Raw genomic sequence first — 22,217 nt, 5'->3', positions numbered from 1 at the left:
ACAGACAGACAGACGGACATGGCTAAATCGACTCAGCTCGCCGTTCTGATCATTTAAGTATACATTTTAATGGGTCTATCTCTTCTTATTCTGGTACTTACAAACATCGGACCAAAGTTATAATACCATTTCATGCTCATGAAAGGTATAAAAATGTCAGCTGATGCGACTTACGTTGTCAGAGAGCGTTTGTTTATTTATTATGCATTTACGTTCTCTGACTTTCTGTATTCGAAAATATAGCCTACTCCTTTTATTTTACGAATTTCGCATACACTGCAGGAAATTCTGTTTCGCATGTTGTCTCTTGCCTAGATTTTTTTTATTTTTAATAAGAACAAATTTGAATATTTTGCCTACAACTCAAAATTTTTTTCTGCTGACATTGTAAAAGAGTTTTGCCTACAAGAAATAGAGTTAGATACCCTTTTTAGGGAATTATTAGACTTTCAAAAACTTTGCGTAGTTGAAAAAATTAATTTAAGCCATGAGGAAATATAGATGAAGTCCTTAAATAGTGGTACTTTTCCACACTTTTAACAAATATGTAATTTTGTTTTTTTTTTTCAATACAACTCTCAAACGAAGCAACTGAGAGGATCTTGAGTATAAAGCTTGCTTTCCGACGCAAAGAGAGAAACCGGCTTCTAATTAATTTTTTTTGAAAGTGAACTTCAAATTAAAATTAATTCTAAAATGAAATGTATAGAATACTTTGACTATTTAAACACTGAAAATGGAAATGATCTCATTTTTGTTATTCAAAAATGTCATAAATATTAAATAATTTATTGGCTTTTGTGTACAATAACATGATAAAAACATAACAAGGTAAAACCATTGAGAGGCAGTCTGACGTTTGCCAACAATATAATTTCATAATGCAAAACTCAAACTCACACACACATTCTCATTTTCAATCTCAAACAACAACAGTTGTGAACAATTTAATTTTTTTTATTTTCAATTTTATATGATTTTAAAATGTTGGCAAACGTCAGAAAAAAAATCATGGCCGACGAATTGAGAGAATGAACTTACCTTGTAATGTTTTTATCATGTACAATAATGTGTATAATGAATAACACTTATTTTTTATGAACTATATATCTTTATTTATTTAGGTACCAAAATATTGCCAAGAACAAGTATTCTGGCGTTTTAAAGTATTCTGTTACTTACATTCATAAATTTGCTTCGAATAAAAATGTACTGAAAAGTACTTATTTTTTCGGCATGAAAAGGCCTAACGTACAGATTTCACGCATAAAAAATCTGGCAACTCTATCGGCAGAGCACAATTCAAAACCATGGCGGACATCTCGTGGAAAAAAAAACAATTTACCTAACAGCGACACTTGTGCATATCGTTTTAAAAAGTATGTACATATCGATGGCTGAGTGGAAGATCGACCTATCTCGGCAGCCAGTTCGAAAACGCCCTATCTCAAAAAATTTTTCAACACTTTACATCACTGAAGACGCGACACATTGCAACCTAAGGTAGAACACATTTCTGGGCTTTAAAGGGCAAAATATATCCATATTGCTTTACATATAAAATCCAAAGTAAGTAAGAAGGTTATAGTACGACAGAGATTTGCAAGAAATGGAACCCAAGCTAAGGCTAAAACTCATAACAACAATATTAACAAGAAAACTTTCAATAGAAATTTAAGTACGGTAACGTCACGTGAGATACTTTGGCTGATAAGAAAAGCAGGACAGATTTTTACATTTTGGAATTTGGAAAATTAACCTTACATATTTCAAATATTACTACAGGTGGCCGTTGTGGTGTAGTGGTAAGCAGTGCGCGCTTCCACTCCGAAGCGCCTGGGTTCAAGCCCTGGTCAAAGCAACATAGCAAAAAGTTTTAGAAACAAGTAAGAGCAGCGCTGTCTTTGGCTATGCCGAAGGCTTCATACCTTTCATGAGTATCTGAAAATTTTACTTTAATAGATTACTGCATTTAAAAAAAATTATATATTTACAGAATACATAAATAGAGGAGATAAACATATGAAAAACCATATCTAAACAATCAGAGGTATGGAAGATATACCTTATATAGCACCAATCTAAGTGATTTTCACTGCTGTGTTATCGGTATGTATACTGGTAACACAATTTGATGGGTTTAGACTCCTACATAAAGGAGATATATCGTAATAACTGGTATCTGAACAATCAGTGGTATAAGAAATAAAGATTATACAGCTCAGATTTTGACGATTTTCTCAGTAGACTTTGTATTAATATTTATAGAATAGCTTACGATGTTTATCTGTGTTAGCAGTCCAAATAAAGCAGTTTTACAGTAAAACGGCATATCTGAACAATCAGTTGTATGGAGGCTAAAGGTTATAGCGACCCGATCTTCGCCAATTTCCCTAAAAGTATTCTTTTTATAATGAGTGACAACAGTGCCAAATTTCATGTTCCTAGCCACTTAAATGGAGGAGTTATAACGAAAAATCTTATATCTGAACAATCAGTTGTATGGGAGCTATATGTTATAGTGACCCGATCTTTGTAATTTTCACTCTAAGTTTTCTGTTGATAATGGGTGAAAGTATTGCAAAATTTCATGTTCCTAGCTGCATAAATGGAGAAGTTATAACGAAAAATCTCATATCTGAACAATCAGTTGTATGGGAGATATATGTTATAGTGGTCCAATTCTTCCGGTTCCGACAAATGATTAATAAATTATAAAAATACACCCACCTACCAAATTTCATCCGGATGTCTCGAAAACTGAGACAGCGGTCGCCCCTCTGCAGGCAATGTCAAACCTCCGAGTGTATTTCTGCCATGAAAAGCAGCTTCTCATAAAAATACAATCGCCGTTCGGAGTCGGCGTAAAACTGTAGGTCGCTTCACTTTGTGTGAAAACATCAAGGCGCTCGCCACAAGTCAGAGGAGAAGCTCGGCCAAACACTAACATATATATGTGTAAGCGCCAATCTGTTATTATTATTATTACTACAAAAAGTTTTATACAAATAGTTTTGCCCAATTCCCAGAGTTTTTAAGTTTTGACGTTTTCTATTTATTTTCTAAACCTTTGTCATAAAAATGTCATGCCACGCCAGATTGGAAATGCCCAATACAATATATCATTATTCACATTAACTTTGTAATGTACATTTCCGATTCGATATGATACAAGAGTTCTGGTACCCGATTCCAAAATATATCGTTTGAAAACTATCGAGTAAAAATTATCGGTATCGAATGGCAAAAATGTCGATGTGGTATCGTATCGCATAGAAATTCGTGTCCCTAATAACAAGAATGATAGTATAGAAGATTTCGGAGGCGATGGGATTTCTCAAGTAAAAGTAAACAAAGCTGAATGGGAGGAGAAAAGAAACTTTCAAACAGTGAATTTTCTAAATTTTTCAATATAAAATTTTCGTCGGGAAACGTGGTTTTATTGTGTTAAAATGCAAAATATATGATTTATAAAAAGAACTAATAAAGAAATTGTAAAAGATCGGCGATTTTTTTTAAGTATTAGCACATTACAGTGCATCTAAAGTTTTTAAGGCGTTGTTTACTTTTCCTTGAGAATTGTCAAAACCGGCAAAACCCAAGTTAAAAGTTTTTCGTAGAGATTCTAATTAAAAAATTTTCAGTTTAGGCGAAACTTCTTTTTAATTTTTGTAAAAAGTTTGATCCAAAACTGGAGATCTACCACATTTTTTCTAAATCTATCACATTTTTTTCCAGAATCTACTACAGAGAATTTTTATTAAGTCCGATCACTGCTTATGGCATAAAGTAAAGCGACAAGTTGACACTTTAACATACATACTTATGCTGAAAAAGCTATTCAACAACGAAGTTTACGACTATATCCAGCAAGAGAGATATAAAGCAGAGTTACAACAATTAAAAGACAAGGTGTCGGTGCTAAGATCAAGAATACTACAAAAGAAGTCAAACCAACGGCGGGTGACAAAAACATAAAGAAATGGAAAATTAGAATTTTAAAACTTACCACTACATTATATTTTTATAAGTAACTAATATTTTCAATGGCTCTTCTTAACTCTTCAGCAATGTTTGCAGCGTATTTATATTTTTTTATCACCATTAAAAATATTGTCTTTTACTCACTATAATGCCTACTGTGTACTCTTCAACAACATTAAATTTTCTTTATAACCCAGAATACTATTCTATAGCTTATATATAATCCTTACTAAATACACTTATATACAATGTATCCTAACACGTCCAAGGAACGAGTTTTTGTAAAAATACCAGTGTGTTTTTTACTAGGTTAACAGCCCTATTCTCGTGCAATGACAAAACTCGTCGATATAACTATTGTCATGTTTATAATCAATTGTCATGTTATGGTATGCAGAGAGCAAATTGAAAGCTCCAACAGTGACAATTGCAATTATTTTTGTGATGATCTATTGAGTACGTGGCAACGCTAAAACCTATGTTATGGCTTAATCGATTTCTCTATTCATTCTAAGCATTTATGTATACATTTGTCAATATCTATCTCGATTCGTTTTGGCTGTTACAAACAACCGTTATGTGAACAAAATTAATATACCCTTGTGCACAAGTGCGCTCGGGTATAATGAAATGAATTTTCCTATTATAAAATTATTCACATTTCCGGCGTTTCGTAATCCATTGCGGTGTGTTTTGTTTGAAAAAAATCCAGTATGTTGCAGTGGCACTTAAAAAAGAACAAACTAAATGTAGACAAAGAACAGCTGTTTCACTACAGAGAAACTTTCGCCGCAATTGGCAAATAAAACGAGTTTTTCGCTTGTCATTACGGACTGTGACACGATAATGACAATTGACGACTGTGACAACACGCGAATAGTCAATAGTGTAAATGTCAAATTTTGATGAAGCTTTCGCGTTGTAGAGAATTACTAGCAAACAGCTCTTCTAAATTAAAGTGCTATCTGATATAACTTTATTTTTGCCTATTGAAAACGATGTGTTGACAGACGTTGAAGACGATAGCGAAATTTTAAATGAAAAATTATATTCCGAGTCAAGCTCGTCATTACCTTCAATCATAGACAATTTAAAGATATCTCGACTCCGATGCAGGTAGGAGCTATTATACCAGATATTGGAGATCTTGATAACTCGCTACCACCCTCAAAAGAAGTTGAAGTAAAATTAGGAGGTTCGTCAATCCAAGCAGCGATTAGTACGCAAGGCGTAAAAGATATTTCTTATTTAAACACCGAATTCAATACACAAATAAACGTAGACATAGCCACAGTCGAGCAAAAGAAATCCTTCATAATCATGTGTGCTGGTATCATCCGCGAAAATTACAGTGGCGACCCACTAGCCCTTGAAACTTTTATAGACAAAGTAAATCTAATTGAAGACCTGACTGATGGTAACCTATTGCCCGCTTTTATATCTTTTCTGAAATCAAAACTCGAGGGAAAAGCGTGAGAAGTTTTACCAGGTACTATTAACACAGTCGATGAAATTAAATCAGCACTAAGAAGACGAATAAACCCAAAATCCTAGCTGGGAGAATTTCTGCCCTTCAAGCTAGAAATAACAATTACGCATCAATTGCGGAAATAAAACGAGTGTTTTGCAGTCTGCTTAAGATGCCGTTAATATGGGGGAGTGGGTACGCATCTTTTACTGTCCGCTCATTTACCTTTCGTGCATCTAAGCAAAGCCGATTCTTTGTATCCTTCACCACGAGCGAAACAGGAGAATTCCAGCTGCTATTACTCTCCTCTATCACGCTCATCTCCAACATCCTGTCTAGTTCTGCATATACGAGTTTCTGGATTGCGGGCGAGATAGGGTAATGCCTTTGCTTCACCGGGAGATTGTCATTGGTGACCTCTATTATGTGTTCCTCTTTATCCGTCTTGCCTAACCCTAGTACCGCAAAGGAGGGATATTGGGCCTTGACCCGTTCTAAGGCCACAGTCTGGTCATGGGTCAAGTCATGCTGTACCGCGTCGAATGTTAGGTCACCCTCAGCGGGTATTAGCTCTTCAATAACAGCATTGTTCACACTCGTAGTCACACCCTTGGTCACAACACTCATACCAAATGCCTGCCAGAAGTCGACGCCAAGGTAAACTTCCTGCTGTAGTCCTGGTACTATTAAAAATTCAAGGTCCCTATTCGCTTCATCCCAGAGAACGGGCAGTGTAACAACTCCTACTACCGCTGTCTCCCCTCCATTCGCCGTACGAATATTTTGGCCTTTAATCGGCATTATGAGGTGTTCCTGTCCTTCGAGGAGTTTTTCCGCGTTCTTTCCCAAACAGCTGGCACCTGCTCCTGAGTCTAAGAGTGCTACAACATCCTGCCCGCCTATCTTTGTTTTCGCGAAGAAGCGGTTATCCCCCTTTAATGTCACTATCGTCGATATAATTTTCCTACAAATCCTTTTAAGATTTTTCTTTCTCTCTCTCATTTTCCTAATTTTCTCATAATTCCTATTATTTTTCCTCATGGTCACTTCTTCGCAAAATATGCGTCTACGCGCTTCTTCGTATTCTAATTTCCTTGTGTGTAGACTCTTGGTTGTCCTATGCTCTACTGATCTTAACCTATCCTTAACTGCCCCACTACCTACTTCTCTCTTTAAAACGCTCAATGGGCTAATCACTGGGTTGTCTCCGGGAGGTTCTTCTGCTGGCAAGAGTTCCCGGCGATCTCCGCCAGCTTCGGGTTTCCCGGGTTTGGTTTGTATACACAAAAGGACGAATCATCACCACACGCAAAACAGACCATATTGTGGAACTTAGACTTACATTTACCTTCCTTCTGGGCGTCAAGTGGGTTTTTTACATAGTGGTCAACAGGTAAGCCACACGAAAAACACAACATAAGGTGAAAAGGGGACGGACAAAAGGAATGGTTCGTGGGCTTTTGGACGTTTGGATTTACGGACGAGGACACTTTGTTGGGAACTGACACTGCCTGTTGGGGTTTACTATACTGAGTCCTACCCATTGCTTCCACACTCTTATTCTCTACCTTCTGTTCTATCTTCTCATCTATCATAGTATGTTCTACAAATTCTAATTCATTCACTGCTTTTGGCCTGTTTCTATTTTCTTTGATTACTTTCTCAGCGCGCTTACACTCTGCTTTCAGCTCCGCGAGAGTAGTCATTCGGGACGCAAAAGTTAAATTCGCCAAATATGGCTTGAGATTCCCTCTAATAATTCCCACTAGTTCGTGTTCCGGGATCTTTTTCTTGAGACGGAAGGTTAAATTGTGTACATCACTATAAAACTCCTCGAAGGTTTCCTGCGGAGTCTGCTTCCTCTCCATAATCTCTCGGATCACCTCATAATCCGACTCAGCAGTCCTGAAGTGGCCCAGCAACTCGGCTTTAAGCTCAACGTACCCGAAGTCCGGATCTTCGGCATGGTCTTCGAGCACTTGCCAGTACCACTTCAGGGCGCTCCCGGTGACCAAGCAGTGGAAATCAGTAAACAGCTGGTAGTAGGAGATGTCATATTGAGCTCGCATTTTCTCTACCCGAAATATAAAACTTTCCACTGTTATACCCTTCGATGTACCGTCAAACTTAATATGCCATTTTTCTAGGTCTACCTTTTTCCAAGCCCTTGATTCATTGCTTGACCGCGTGTTGCCATCATGAATGGACCCTTTTCCTGCACTCAGTTGGTCCGCTGTAGGGTTTTGCCTTGTTGCTTCGGGTGTCGATGCCATGGTTGGCGCATTCCCAGGGGCTCGCACCGACGTCTCCACTTCTGCCACCCTATTGTTGAGGTTAGCAACATTGCCTCTCATGTGGCGGACCTCGTTCATACATTCCGCCATCATGTCGTTTTGTTGCGCCATCATCGCCATCATACGGCTCAGCTGCTCGACATTGACGGATGCAGAACTCGCCCCACCACTTTGAGACTTTGAGCCTCCTGGTCTTTGATCGCCTTGTGGCATGTTTGACCCCGAATTCTCCTCTTCAGACATCTGGCAAAGTTCCTCAATTTTCCTTGAGAAAGTGAGACTATTATCCGTAGAATTAAAATCTATTTCACTGGTCACTCTTATTGCTGGTTGGCGCGACTCCTGGCTAGCAGTCCCAAAAATTCGCGCTGCACACCTACTTAAATAGTCGGTGGGAAGAAAGTCCACCGGATGTGGAATGCCAGTATCAATTTGAGTGAATAAAGAACCAACCACTTGATTCTCAAGGGCTCTCGCTACGCTTCTAGTAACCCTGCGGTTCGAATCAAACAGACCTAGTCCTCCTGCAATCACTCTCTCTTCGCCCTCTTGTTCTTCCATCAACTCACGATCGGAGTAAAATTAAGATCTTACTTCCGCCCTTCAGGAATTCAAGTCTAATTCAAAACCACAATTCAAAATTTAAAACTCCAAATCCAAAAACTCAAATTTCAAAATCGAAGCAACTAGATAAAAATCCAAGAAGAAATGATATCGACTCAAAAATCCAAGAAAGTAACTCAAGGTAAATCCAAATAAATTTTAAACTGAAAAAAAAAAAAATAAAACAAATCTAACCTTAAAAACAAAAATATGTTTATGAAAATCCAATCGCGAATTCGCTTGAAATGAAAATTAATACAATTAGGAAAAATTTAACTCACGAATTCAAAGAAAAAATTTAACCATAAAAGGAAAAAAATATTGTGAAGGGTGCAAAAAAAAATTTAAAACTTAAAATTCAGGTTTAAGCTTAGAAATTTTAAGGTAAAATCAAAACAAAATATAAAAAATCTGTACTCACTTCAAGTATTTAAATTAAATAATATTCGAACAAACTACTTAATCCGAGCAGAAACCCTTAAAGTACTTAAATGAAGCTGAAATCCAAATTCAAAGTTTAAGCATGAAAATAAAAATAAAAGAATCCTTAATTTAATTTAAAAAAATCCAAGACGGGAAAAAATTCAGAGATTACCGTATGTACATATGTAATAGTAAAAAACAATAAGAATCATATATTATTGTGATGGTGGGAATAATATGCATGCAATACTAAAATAAGCATTACAATGGATAATAACAAAAAAATATGAAGAAAGAAATGGGAGGAAAAAAATATATAAAAAATAAAAAAAAATAAAACGCCGATATTTGTTTCAGTTTAAATAACCGGATTAATGTTTACTTCTTCTCGTTTACTTTTATCTTATTTTATAAGTAAGTATTTAAACACAAGTATCGGTAATATTTGTTGTTGCTATGTAATAATGAATGCTTTGGTGTGTGGGTGGTGTTACACTCAGCGAGGTCATTGTGAGAGCGTTAAGTCCGTGTGTACTTTTCCTGTATTGAAGTCACCTAACCCCTACCTACTCTTCAATCTAGTGTGGCATGTCAACCGCCAGTGCCGTAGCTCCAACGGTGGATGCCACACTTACCCCCATTACCCCCTGTGAAGACTCGCTATGAACCTCACTAGTACGCGGTGCTGGATCGCATACTAGGTAGCTCATAGCTTGTCTCCACTAAATTAAATAACGGAACTAATAGTGACACCACAACTTCGAATCCCACTTCATCAGTGTGTTGAACAACAACGAAGGCACTTCGAAGTTGTGATGTTCACTCCCCCCAGGTTAGTCACTCAAGCACTAGTCACTTCCGGTGGCCGAAAGTGACGATGCCTTCGTGACCCTAACTCGTCCGATAGAAGGTCAGAAATAGAAAAAAAAGAAGCTAAGAAGAAGGAAGCGGGAAAAGTAATAGAAGAAGAAAAAGAGTTAAGAGTATAATTGAAAACCATGGGAAAATACAAAAAAACTATTGGGCTATTACCGTTGGGCGCCATTGTTATGCGGGATGACTGTTGGTTAAGGCGAGGCGGTTTCCAGGCATGGTTGCGGGCCCAGGCTAGCTCGCCGTACGGGGGGGTTGTTTCCGCGCACCTTACCTACTCCTACATAAACAAAAAAATCATGCCTGTCTGTACTTTGCAGTGAAAAAAAAGAACTCGAGATGACATAAACAGAAAAAAACGTGATAGCTAAAGAAGAAGGCCTGTCCAGTCAGGTGGAGTCGTCCCACCCCCTCTGCGTGCCTCGCATACGCAGCCATGGGCGTTGCGTCGACTCCTATTAACGTTGCAACGCCCCCTAGTCCTGATCTTGTATGTCTGTCCACTAATTCATCAGTCCTGTACCTGTCCTGTCAATCTGTCAGTGCCCTCACGTCCCCTCTTAGGCCTGAGTGTAACACCCACACCAAACTCTATAGGTTTACCATTCCATTTTTAGGACTCTTTAACCTCTCAACTGGATAGCAATAAAATTACAGGTAAATTCATTGACCTTGTTTTTATTTTATAGTTATGATTTATTTCTAAATATTCACAAGAAAATCTTTAATCCTATGTATACCTACTCTATTACATCTAAGGAAATTCAAGAATTCAAAAACAATTGATTTCGCTTATCAAAATTCATATGGCAAAAGTCTCAACAAAGTTAGGCTAATTACAAAAATTCTCAAAAAAATTAAAAAAATATTGATATATGTGCAGAAATGTATAAAAAAAATACAAGTTCGCTATGCTAATAAAGCGGGATGGAATTAATAAAAAAAAAAAAAAATATTTAACTAAATTAAAAATGACTTCAAACGCGGGATAAACACTTCAGAACTTAGTAAATTGCAATTTCTCTTCTATTTTCTTGATTTAATATGCTTATGTGAATGCCCCTATTTCAATATTTCTAGTGCTTTAATGAACATACGCATATGTACTTCCGTATGTATATGCAAAAGAAGAATAGCCGCGAATATTTAGCACTATGGAACGCAGTAACCAAAACAAAAAAAAATATATATTATATACGTATGTATATATATGTATATATGTACATAAGTAGGTGTGTATTAAATTATCTTCTCACTCACCTTTAGCATTCCCACGATGCTGGTACCAACATGTAGAGAGGACGCTGAAAAGGGCTGGAAATCGACATACATGCACATACATAGATATATAGGTATTAGCGGCCAGCTGAGGTCTGACGACCTGCGCTACTTGTTGCTTTGGTCACTCGCTCGTGTTTGCGGGCAGCGAGCGAGTCACACGTGCAGTACGCTTTCCGACAATTAATTTCTGAGATTTGCGTAAATATAAATTAAAAAGCAGAAATATTCACTCGGATTGCAAAAAAATAAGAAATATAACTATCCGACTATACGTATATTGAAAAAAAAAACCCAAACTATATTGCTAGTACGAAAGTTAAATCAAGTGCGAAGTGAAATTGCGAATGGTGTGATAAGGTAAAATAAGGCAACAAACGAAATAAGCAAAATCGGCATTAAAAGAAAAAAACTAAGCACACAGTCGCAAGTTGTCATTAAGAATTAAAGTTACAAATCCAAATTAATCAAAGTGCAAATTACTGAAAAAAAAAAAAATGGTTTCAAAAAAAATCCCTTACAAAAAAAAACGTGCGAAAAACAGCAACAACCAAAAGCAATGGTGACGTAGTCGGTTCTGCTGCGCTGCTGGTCGCGGCGGCGCGGTTGCTATCGGCTTTCGTTGGGCGATCTCGCCGTTGCTGACCGCGCGACGATGTATGTACATATATACGTGGCTGGTGCTGGCGAATGTTCGCTCACTGCAATTCAGCCCACTCTCCCCAGTTCTGCTTACTTGTTCCAGGTGAGTTCTAGTCTGCTCTTCACTTTTTCAGCTTCCCTCACTCTATGTACCTCCAGCTTCCAAGTGTTCGAATTTTGTGCAGCGGCCGTTGACCCGCTCCCACCTCTATGTAATCCGGCCAGCTGATCGTTTTATTGTTGTTTTTGCCCTTTTGTTTCCTGTATTTTGTCGCTTGCGGATGTGATGCCGAAATATCTCCTTACGTATGTGTATGTATGTAGGTATGGGTATTTATATCCGTACTTCCTTGTAAAGACTTGTTGTTTTCCCAGCAAATGTTGCATGTACATATGGATGTGTGTAGTACTTCGCTAAATTCTTCGACGTTATCGTCGTAGCTATCGGTGCCTTTTGCTAGCGCTGTGGCAAGTAGTGCTCGTGGATGTGCTATGTGTCGGGGGCACTTACAGCAGGTTGTCGTGGCGTGTATTTGAGTACTTTTTCTACTGAAGTCCTTTTGTACGTCCGTACCGGCGACCTGGAAGATATTAAAAAAGTCTTACGTACATTTGTCATTGCATAATTTTTCTTAGGGACTTTTCTTAGCATTAATCTCCATCTGCACTGGCCTTGCTATGCATACACATGTACATATGTATATACTTTTGTATACGCAGTTCTGTGCGTACATACATTAGGACTTATATGCACATGCGTATGTACCTGCCTACGCAAATTCACACTAAGTCCCCTATATTTAAAATAATTTCAATGTGGCTATCATCAAAACTTACCTCAAATTCCAAATACTTTTAGTCTAACAATTCAATAATAGCCCGTTTAATTGACGGTACCCAAAAATCACGGAACCTAAAAACCGCTAGTTGCACTTGCGCGAACCGTTTTATATTTTCTTACAAAACTTTAACACAGCACCTTTTTTTTTTTTTTTTTTTTTTTTCACACTTCAAAACTCGCGTCCACTTGAACTTTCTCGGCACCGTAACTTTCTTCTGACTCACTTCAGCCTCTTTCAGTGCCGTTTTATTGCACTTCGGCTGGCCGCAGTGGTCACTCATTTCTCATGTTCTTACTCAACTTGAAGTTGTCCTACCACACACACATACACATAACACACACAACACACACAAACACGCACACGCAAACGCCCGCTTAGAACTGCTTTATCGAACCGCCGGGCTAGCGAAGTTTCACCCCTTTAGTGTTGTATGGTGTGTAAAAGAATCATCGAAATTATAGCTAGCTGCTTTCACATCCGGTGGATACGCTCACATACTAACACAGCCACACTAGGTGCAAGGCTTCGTTACATTAGTTAATATAGATATCAAATTAAAGAGGTTTAAGAAAAAAGACTTTTGGAAATATTTTTGAGGAGCGTTGCCACCTATTTGCAAATTTTAACTCAGTTAAATTGATAAAACAAATTAAATATTGCGATGTGGGCAGCAAACTAAAGAGCTTTTAAAAGACCTACAGTAGAAAATATGTTTGAGGAGGGTTGCCACCTGTTTGAAAATTTTACTCAATTAAATTCGGAAAATAAATGAAATGTTATAATATCGGTACCAAACTAAAGGCATTTGAGTAATCTTAATCTAGGAATCTGTATCTATCTATCTATATATATAAAAATGTTGTGTTCGTATGTCACGGTCGTCAAAACTCGAGAACGGCTGAACCGATCTAAATATATTGTTTTTGTATTGTTCAGTATAATACCAGGATCAATGATAAAATAAATGAATGATTACAGTATGGGTATCAAATTAAAGATAACTGTTGGAAATATGTCGAAAACTTTAACTCAGTCAAATAGATAAGATAAATGAAATATTACAATATGGGTATCAAATTAAAGAAGTTTAAGAAAGATAACTCTTGGAAATATTTTTGAGAAGGGTTGCCACCTATTTTAAAATTTAACTAAATTACATTGATGAAATAAATTAAATATTACAATATGGAGTTTAAGAGGTTTAAGAAAGACAACTGTTGAAATACTTTTGAGGAGGGTTGCCACCTATTTTAAAATTTTAACTCAGTTAAATTGATAAAGTAAATGAAATATTGCTATGTGGATATGAAACTAAAGAGTTTTAAGAAAGCTTACAGTCGAAAATATTTGAAAGGAGGGTTGCCACCTGTTGAAAAGTTTAGCGCAATTGATAAACTAAATGACATATTACAATATAGATATTAAATTTTAATTGGTTTAAGAAATATTTTTGAGTAGAATTGCCACCTCATTGAAAATTTTAACTCAGTGAAATTGATAAAATAAATGAAATACCTCAATTTGGGTATCAAACCTTAGATTTTAAAGAAGACTTACAGCCAAAAATATGTTTGAGCAGGGTTGCCACCTGTTTGAAAATGTAACTCAATTTAATTGATATCGGTATCAAATTAAAGAGGTGTAAGAAAGAAGAATTTTGGAAATACTTTTGAGGAGGGTTACCACCTATTCGAAAACTTTGACTCAGTTAAATTGATTAAACAAATGAAATATTGCAATTTTGGGTCGAAAATATGTTTGAGGAGGGTGGCCACCTTATTGAAAATTTAACTCAATTAAATTGGTAAAATAAAAGAAATGTTACAATATCGGTTCAAAACTAAAGGAATTTGAGAAATATTTTCAGTAGGAGTATGCCCTATCTAAAAGTAAAGACTGCAAATATTGGAACTAAATGAAATATTACATAATTGGTTCTAAACGCAAATTGTTAGGGAAAGCTTCACTAGATAACTTTTTTTTTAATGTTTCCACTTATCCAGAAGCTGAACAATTTAAACGAAGAAAGAATTTACAAAATCGTATCAAACCAAGTGATCATATTATCAACGAAGGGTTGCTATACAAATTTCGCAATGGAAAAAATATATAAAAAACTACTGATACAAGTGAAAAAATAATAAAAACCGTAACGAAAAGATGAAAGTATCCCATGAAAGCTGTTTAAAAAGTCCTCAATGGAAACTTAAAATTGTAGTCACCATTCCCTAACACTATAAAACTATTAACTTTTAATCACAAATAATTTCATTTGGCGCCATATATTGCGAGTAGAAAAATGTGCCTGCTTGAGCTTTGAGTTTTTCCAACTTTAAATTATCAAGAATCTACCTTAGTTTAATACACATCTACATAAAAATATCCACTTTTTCCAGAATTTTTTGTTTGCTAAATTAGATGAGCTGCTTCGCATTTTTATGATCGCATGATGCAAATATTAAGATAATAAGAGCTGCAGAACTGAACCACTCACGAACAATTTTTTACAAGGGCGTGTAAATTCTGGCGTATGCCGTTGACATCGACATTATCGGTAATAAAAACCTCGAACTCTATCCTGCCTTTTCCAAGTTGGATAACGAAGCAAAGTGATTGGGTCTGGTGATCGATCAACGAGGACAATACGAAGTATCTCCTGTCATCAAACAAAGAGTCAGAGCATTCGCGCCTTGGCACCCACGTCACTTTTGCCAGTTGTAATTCCGAGAAATTAGACAATTTTGTTTAGTTAGGAACCAGCATAACAACCATAATAATGTCGGCATCGAAATCCAACGCAGAACTACTCTAGCGAGCANCGAAAACTTTAACTCAGTCAAATAGATAAGATAAATGAAATATTACAATATGGGTATCAAATTAAAGAAGTTTAAGAAAGATAACTCTTGGAAATATTTTTGAGAAGGGTTGCCACCTATTTTAAAATTTAACTAAATTACATTGATGNATAAAAATATCCACTTTTTCCAGAATTTTTTGTTTGCTAAATTAGATGAGCTGCTTCGCATTTTTATGATCGCATGATGCAAATATTAAGATAATAAGAGCTGCAGAACTGAACCACTCACGAACAATTTTTTACAAGGGCGTGTAAATTCTGGCGTATGCCGTTGACATCGACATTATCGGTAATAAAAACCTCGAACTCCGTCCTGCCTTTTCCAAGTTGGATAACGAAGCAAAGTGATTGGGTCTGGTGATCAACGAGTACAAGACGAAGTAGCTCCTGTCATCAAACAAAGAGTCAGAGCATTCGCGCCTTGGCACCCACGTCACTTTTGCCAGTTGTAATTTCGAGAAATTAGACANCCTATAAGTCACTCATCTTGCCTGTGCTGGTATATAACGCGGACATCATCTGACGGGGCGACTCTTGGAGTATTCGAGAGAACAATCTTACGGAAGATTTACAGGCCCCTACGCGTTGGCGACGGTGTGTAACGCAGACGATGGAACGATGAGTTTTATGAGATTTACAGCAGCTCCGCTGGCTTGACCATGTCGTTCGAATGGGAACCGACGTTCCAGGTCTAAAAGTATTCGACTCGCAATCCGCTGGTGGTAGCAGAGGAAGAGGGAGGCGCCCACTGAAATGGAGGGACCAAGTGGATATGGACTTGACTTCACGTGGCATTTCCGATTGGCGTAAGTTGGCACAGGGAGAAACGACTGGCGTGCTTTGTCGAACTCGGCCGAAATCGCTTATGCGGTTACAGCGCCAAATAAGCAGATGCAAATGATAAATGACGCAGTTGTGGGAACATCTTCTTGGATGTGCAAAAGAACTAGGAAAACATTCCTTATAAGATTGTGGCAACGGTTAGATGAAAAAATTACGTAGCCGAAGCTCTCGGTTCGTCTGGAATATCTGCGACATAATTGCCAGGTAGAAGCACTTCTCATTTAGCTTATACAAATCATCGAAACTCCCACGTGCAATATTTCAACAACATCCGGTACGGGAGAATTACTTATTACAAAAATGTAAACTCATTGTTTGGGATGAGTGCACTATGGCACATAAAAATCGCTTGAGGAGAACAGATCGAAAGAATGTTTCCGGATATTCAAGTTAATTATAGAAATCACGATTAGCTCAGTGAAGGAGGTATTCTTTGCGCGAAGAATAAGGATGTCTATCAACTCAATAATGTTTTTCAATCCAACATTCAAAGTGTTGAAATAACAAAAATGTACGTCGATAAACACCGTTGTGGCAGCAAATGAAGCAGTTAATTATCAAACGGAATTTTTGAACTCGATTGATCTTCCAGAGGTTACCCCTTATACTGAAATTGAAAAAAGGTGTGGCAATTATCATGTTGCGGAATATTAATGAGCCAAAACTCTGCATCGGCAGGCGACTCGCAGTTAAGAAATTGATGAAGAACGTAGTGGAAGCAAAGATTTTATCGTGGCCTTTCAAAGGTGAAGACGTCTTCATCCCTCGAATTCGCTGCAACCGAGGACCGACTGTGGGACCTGCAGGCTTATAGAACGCAGTCCTCACCACTCGGCTACCGCGGATTAAGTAGTTGGCATTTGCTTCCTCGGGGAGCGTATAACACAAAGAAAATGCAAAACTAGCATGGACATCCACCTTGTCGTCGGTAATGTAGTCACCGTATTAATTCAAATAAGTTCTTATTCAATTTTAATTGGATTCCTATCTGAATTTGTATGGTGACTGCATTACCGATGAAAAGGTATATGTCCATGACAGTTTTGCACTTTCTCTGTATTCTACGCTCTCTGAGTTTTGGTCATCGAATATTCCCTTGATCCGAGTTAAGTTTGGGAATCAAGCCTAGGACTTAATCCGTATCAACTGCAGTTAATTATCGAGATAATTACGAATTAACGAGTTGATCCCGAGCAACGCTGCCACCTGTCTACGCTTTTAGATAACTACTTTTGGCGGTAGATAAATTCTTACAATAACCATATTGAATTTGACTGACCGGACTCTTCGCATTTTTTCATAATTCTACACCTTTAGAAAAAATTGAACGTACGATAATTTCGCGCAAAGGGGTTGATATAAGGAACGCATACTATTTTTACTTACACGCAATTCCTGGCCGCAACGTCCTTATGTATTACACCGTGATTGTGCAGGTGTGCCATAGCCATTGCGAGTTGCGACGACATGAGAACGGTCTGGATGGTGGTGACATTCCGCGCATATGCCGGCTCTTGCAAGAACAACTTAAGGTTTCGTGTATTATTTTCCGCCGGGTAGAGCACAAATGGTGTGGTGAAATCTTCAATACTGACTCCCAATATGGAGAGTACGTTAGGGTGGGCCGCGTCGTACAGCATCATACCTTCTTGTAGCAGCAGTGAAACTTGTATTTGACTAGCATGTTGGGCGACCGTTTTGACCATCACCTCTTGGCAGTCGTTGTAAGTGCCTTTATAAATGCGACCGTATGTGCCCTCCTGAACCAGACTCGACAGACGGACGCGGCACTTTTGGACTGTAAGTTCGTTGAGGCGTCGATTGAACTCCTCGGGGTCATGCTCGTACTCTCTAAATGGTCGCGTGAGAGTCGCATAAGTTGGCGCAATCACTGATGGACACACGTAGATGGAGTTATGTGCGGTTGATGATATGGTCGGCAAACGTTGAAAACTGGATGTCTTTATGAGATGTACACCATGGCTTTGGCGCTTCGTAGGGCCCTTGGCGCAATAGGCGATAATGAGAAGTGTGGTCACCAGCAACAGGGCTAAGATCCCACCCACAATAAGTGTTGTGACTCCACTAGACGGTGGTGCCAGAGTCTCTTTCAGCATTGGATCGAAGTCATGCAGCACAGTGCCTATTCCACTCAACCGCCCACCATCCAACAAATTTTCATCTATTGTATGCTGCCCGTCGCTACTGCTCACATGCCCACTCACACTATCCTCGCCCACCTTAACGATTTCCGTTTCATGTGCGGCACTACCGACGGTAGCGTCTTTGCGAATACCTTCACCCGGTTGGTTAATGTGCATATTGATGCTGCTGGCGCTACCACCTTTACTGCTACTGTTGCCACTGCCATGGCGGCCCTCATCCTGTGGCCCGGCAAGGCAAATTTTTTTCCTTCTGAACATCAGATCAGTGACATTGTTCGTCTTTCTGTCCAGTATTATTTCGATGGCAATGGTGACCTCAACTTCAGCGTCGCGCGTACCAGAACACTTTAGGCTGACAGCGAATGTCTGTGGCTCCAGCGGAATTTCACCGATTCGCGAAATATTCAACATTGGACGCGGCAGCACGAACGGCTCTGATGTAATAATGTTGACACTGTATGGGAGCGGATGGTGGGCTAGACCTTGCCACGTGAACGAGATCTCGTTGACGTTCGCCGGCACGGGGACGGCAAAGTTGATCGCATAATCGTTGACTTGGCCATCGCGCACATAGTACAGCTCAGCTGAGACACCTACAAGAGAGAAGATAACGTCCGTCATTAAAATGTCCCGACAAATTCCAGTGAAGTTCAAAGTAGAGAGCATAAAATAAAAGGCTGAAAGAGAAAACAAAAATTGTGAATGGAGTACGCGACTTAACACGCGGGTTTATGGTCGCTGCAATCTAAAGGAAGGAAACCCTGCAGCAAATTTGGCAAAGCGCTAGTTCCGCCCTACAAATTTCAGAACTGTCTTTGAACTACTACAAAAGGTATGCAGAGCTGGACGGTTGGAACTCATGTGGTACTAGTTGCGCTGTCATCCCTGGTCATGTGAAAGCTGACAATACTATATTTTTTCGATTTTCCTAGACCAGTGCCCGCCAAAAAGAGAAAAGTCTAAAAATGAGAATGTATTAGTTATGAAACAAAAAATGAGAAAGTGTTGGTGGTAATGCACGGAAAAAAATTTCTGTGTTGTATTACTTATTATAAAAACTTTGGTATGTTTTTTTGCCATTTTTTTCGTTGTGCGTTATTTTTTAGATCTAAACAACATAGAAACATATAATCAAAGTTAACGGCCCTAAGAAAGGAAAAAGTTGGTAAAATTTTGTATGTATTGTACAAAAGTATTATTTTTTTATAATTTAAGTATGGATTTCTGAGCAAAAAAGATAACGTGCTTCGAGCACTCAGAATATCAAAAGAAAATTTCGTTGATTTCAAGTAGAAATAAAATAAAAATATATATATCTAATATATATTTATTTTAAAATTAGGTAAAACTTGACATTTAAGAACAATTTAAAATAACGATTAAACCAAAAGATAAATAACAAAACATATTGTATGTTTTAATTGAGGACTAGTCTGGTATTAAAAAAAAATACATAATTCACAAAGTTCTTTTAATATGAAGAAAAAGCACGACTTGGGACCATATAGGTACATACCTATTTCTAGGGGTGTATGTTCGAAAAATTGTGTTTAAAATTTTTGAATGAATATTCATTCATTCTGCTCAGTGTACCTACTTTATTCAACAATAATGCGTCATCAACTTACTTCGCCTGTTGTTTGCATGCAACTAAATAAAATTTGTTGCTCTTCTACTCTTTCGGTTGACGTTCGGATTGTGTACGTGTAAGAAGCCGATTGTGTACATGTGAAAAGCCGAATATAGTTCGTTTCCCAGGAAAGTATTTGGCGGGCACTGTCCTAGACCCTAAAACTAATAGTAAACTGTTTTCGTTTATTTAAAATGTACTTCTATAGTTTATGGGGCAAAGGCTAAAATATTTCCCAAAAACTCGTTATTGGTAACATTATTGGCATATTTGTACATATACTAGCAGACCCGCTGTCGGCCGCGGTGGTGTAGTGGTAAGCAGTGCGCGTTTTCACTCATCAGCACCTGGGTTTAAACCCTGGTCAAAGCAACATCGCAAAAAATATAGAAAAAGGTTTTTTTCTTAACAGCGGTCGTCCGTCGGCAGCCAATGGCAAGCCTCCGAGTGTATTTCTGCCATGAAAAACTGCTTCTCAAAAAAATACAATCGCCGTTCGGAGTCGGCGTAAAACTGTAGGTCCCTCCGCTTTGTGTGACAACATCAAGGCGCACACCACAAATCGGAGGAGAAGCTCGGCCAAACACTAACATATGTGTAAGCGCCAATCTATTATTATTATTATTACTAGCAGACCCGGCGAACTTCGTGTCGCCCAAAATTAGATTTTTCATTTAACCATTTTGAGCCAACATTTTCTCCAACAGTCCACGTTTACGATGACTATTGGCACATTCATCGGCTAAGATTATGGTTTGGTGGTCGTTTACCGCCTTAAATAACCTAACGAAAGTGTTATGTTCATGAAGAAGTTCCCTGGCGGCACAATGATCCGGATCTATAGTGAATCTGCCCTAGAAACTTTATCTTATAGTTGGTGGCAATTTCAAAATAGATGCGTATCCTTGTTCAACAGAAATACAATATACATACATAGACTGAGATGAGATATGTACCTTAAAAGCCAATTTCACGAAAGCAATTTAAGTGAACAATTATTTTTTTTTCTGTAAAGGTTCTATATTAAATTCAATTAATAAAATAAATTTTCATCAAATTGCTTTTATGAAACTGGCTTATAAGGTATTTCGACAGGTGTTGATTTGAGATGTGTCCGAGTGAAGCTTTAACGCATAATAATATTGGCAAATCACATCCATTGGGCCAATCGTAACACAAGAGAGTTCGATATACTCAATGGTGTAACAGGTCGATTTAGTCTGACATTCACGGCACCTTTTCTCACTTGTCGATTTTTAGTAATAACTCGNGGTGTAACAGGTCGATTTAGTCTGACATTCACGACACCTTTTCTCACTTGTCGCTTTTTTAGTACTTAATAACTCGACCTCAGCATCACCTCACAGCTCTTTTTTTTGCAATTGGACTGCCTTTACCGTTTCCAATACATGTTTTGAATATTCGTCAAATCGGATCATAAAAAAAGATTTTTAGTAATAACTCAACTCCAGCCCCAACTGCCGGGTAAAATTGTGAAACTAAATTATCCAGAGACCCACTCAAACACACACACACAACTTTGTTGAAATCCCTCCAGCCATTTAGGATTTCACTCACAAACATACCTAGAGAAGAATTATATACACATTCAAAGATAAGGAAAAGTCAGTACGTTTGTACAGTGAAACCCGCTTAAGTACACCCCCGCTTTAGTACCTAAGCGGGCTTAAGTAACCAATATTTTTGTGCACCGTGAATTTTTTAATATAATCTGAAGAAAATCCCTCTCTTAAGTACCTCCATGCTTATTTGCCCAACCCGCCTAAGTACCTAAATTTTACGTACCCCATTTACCATTTTACTTATAATTTTCCCCTTTTAAGTGCTCTTTTAAGATTCCTCAAAATATTTACATATTCTGAAATTCAGTGGCAACGCTACACAACTTCGGCAAAAAAATTAACGGTAATTTTTAGCCAGTTGAAACTTGCACATTATTACACTAAAATTGAATGGGCAATAAAAATGAGGAAAAGTTTGAAATTTTGATGATTTTTTAGTATTCTACAAATTCTTAAACTTAGGTTTATATGGTATTTATTAAGGAATGAACTGTATTTTAATTGAAAAATCTGAAAAATTAATAAATAAACATAGCTGGCAAACAAAATTTTTCTGAATTTGGTCCAAAATGATATGTCCGACACTGTTTGTATGTAAGTATAATTATGTATATATAAAATGACTTTTTAAAGAATATAATTCTTATAACAATTACATACCGTTGCTTTATTTATTTTTTTAATACATTTTTTTTATTTGTTTATCCATTTAAATAATGCTACGAACTT

The 22,217-nt window shown here is 37.6% G+C and overlaps 1 protein-coding gene across 1 annotated transcript in view; it reads right to left on the bottom strand.

The window, feature by feature from the left end:
* The window catches only part of drl (derailed), a 74,086-nt gene that overhangs the window by 22,848 nt on the left and 29,021 nt on the right, over window positions 1–22,217 (bottom strand). The window contains exon 2 of the mRNA XM_017609307.1: window positions 17,497–18,868. Within this exon, the coding sequence (XP_017464796.1) occupies window positions 17,497–18,868 (1,372 nt within the window). The remainder of the gene's footprint in view (window positions 1–17,496; window positions 18,869–22,217) is intronic.

The sequence above is a fragment of the Rhagoletis zephyria genome, unplaced genomic scaffold, assembly GCF_001687245.7.
Source record: "Rhagoletis zephyria isolate East Lansing unplaced genomic scaffold, Rhagoletis_zephyria_1.1 Rzeph_scaffold_00212, whole genome shotgun sequence".
Classification (NCBI taxonomy): domain Eukaryota; kingdom Metazoa; phylum Arthropoda; class Insecta; order Diptera; family Tephritidae; genus Rhagoletis; species Rhagoletis zephyria.
Note: the sequence above shows the minus strand (reverse complement) of the source record. Positions and strands in the feature narration are given on the sequence as shown.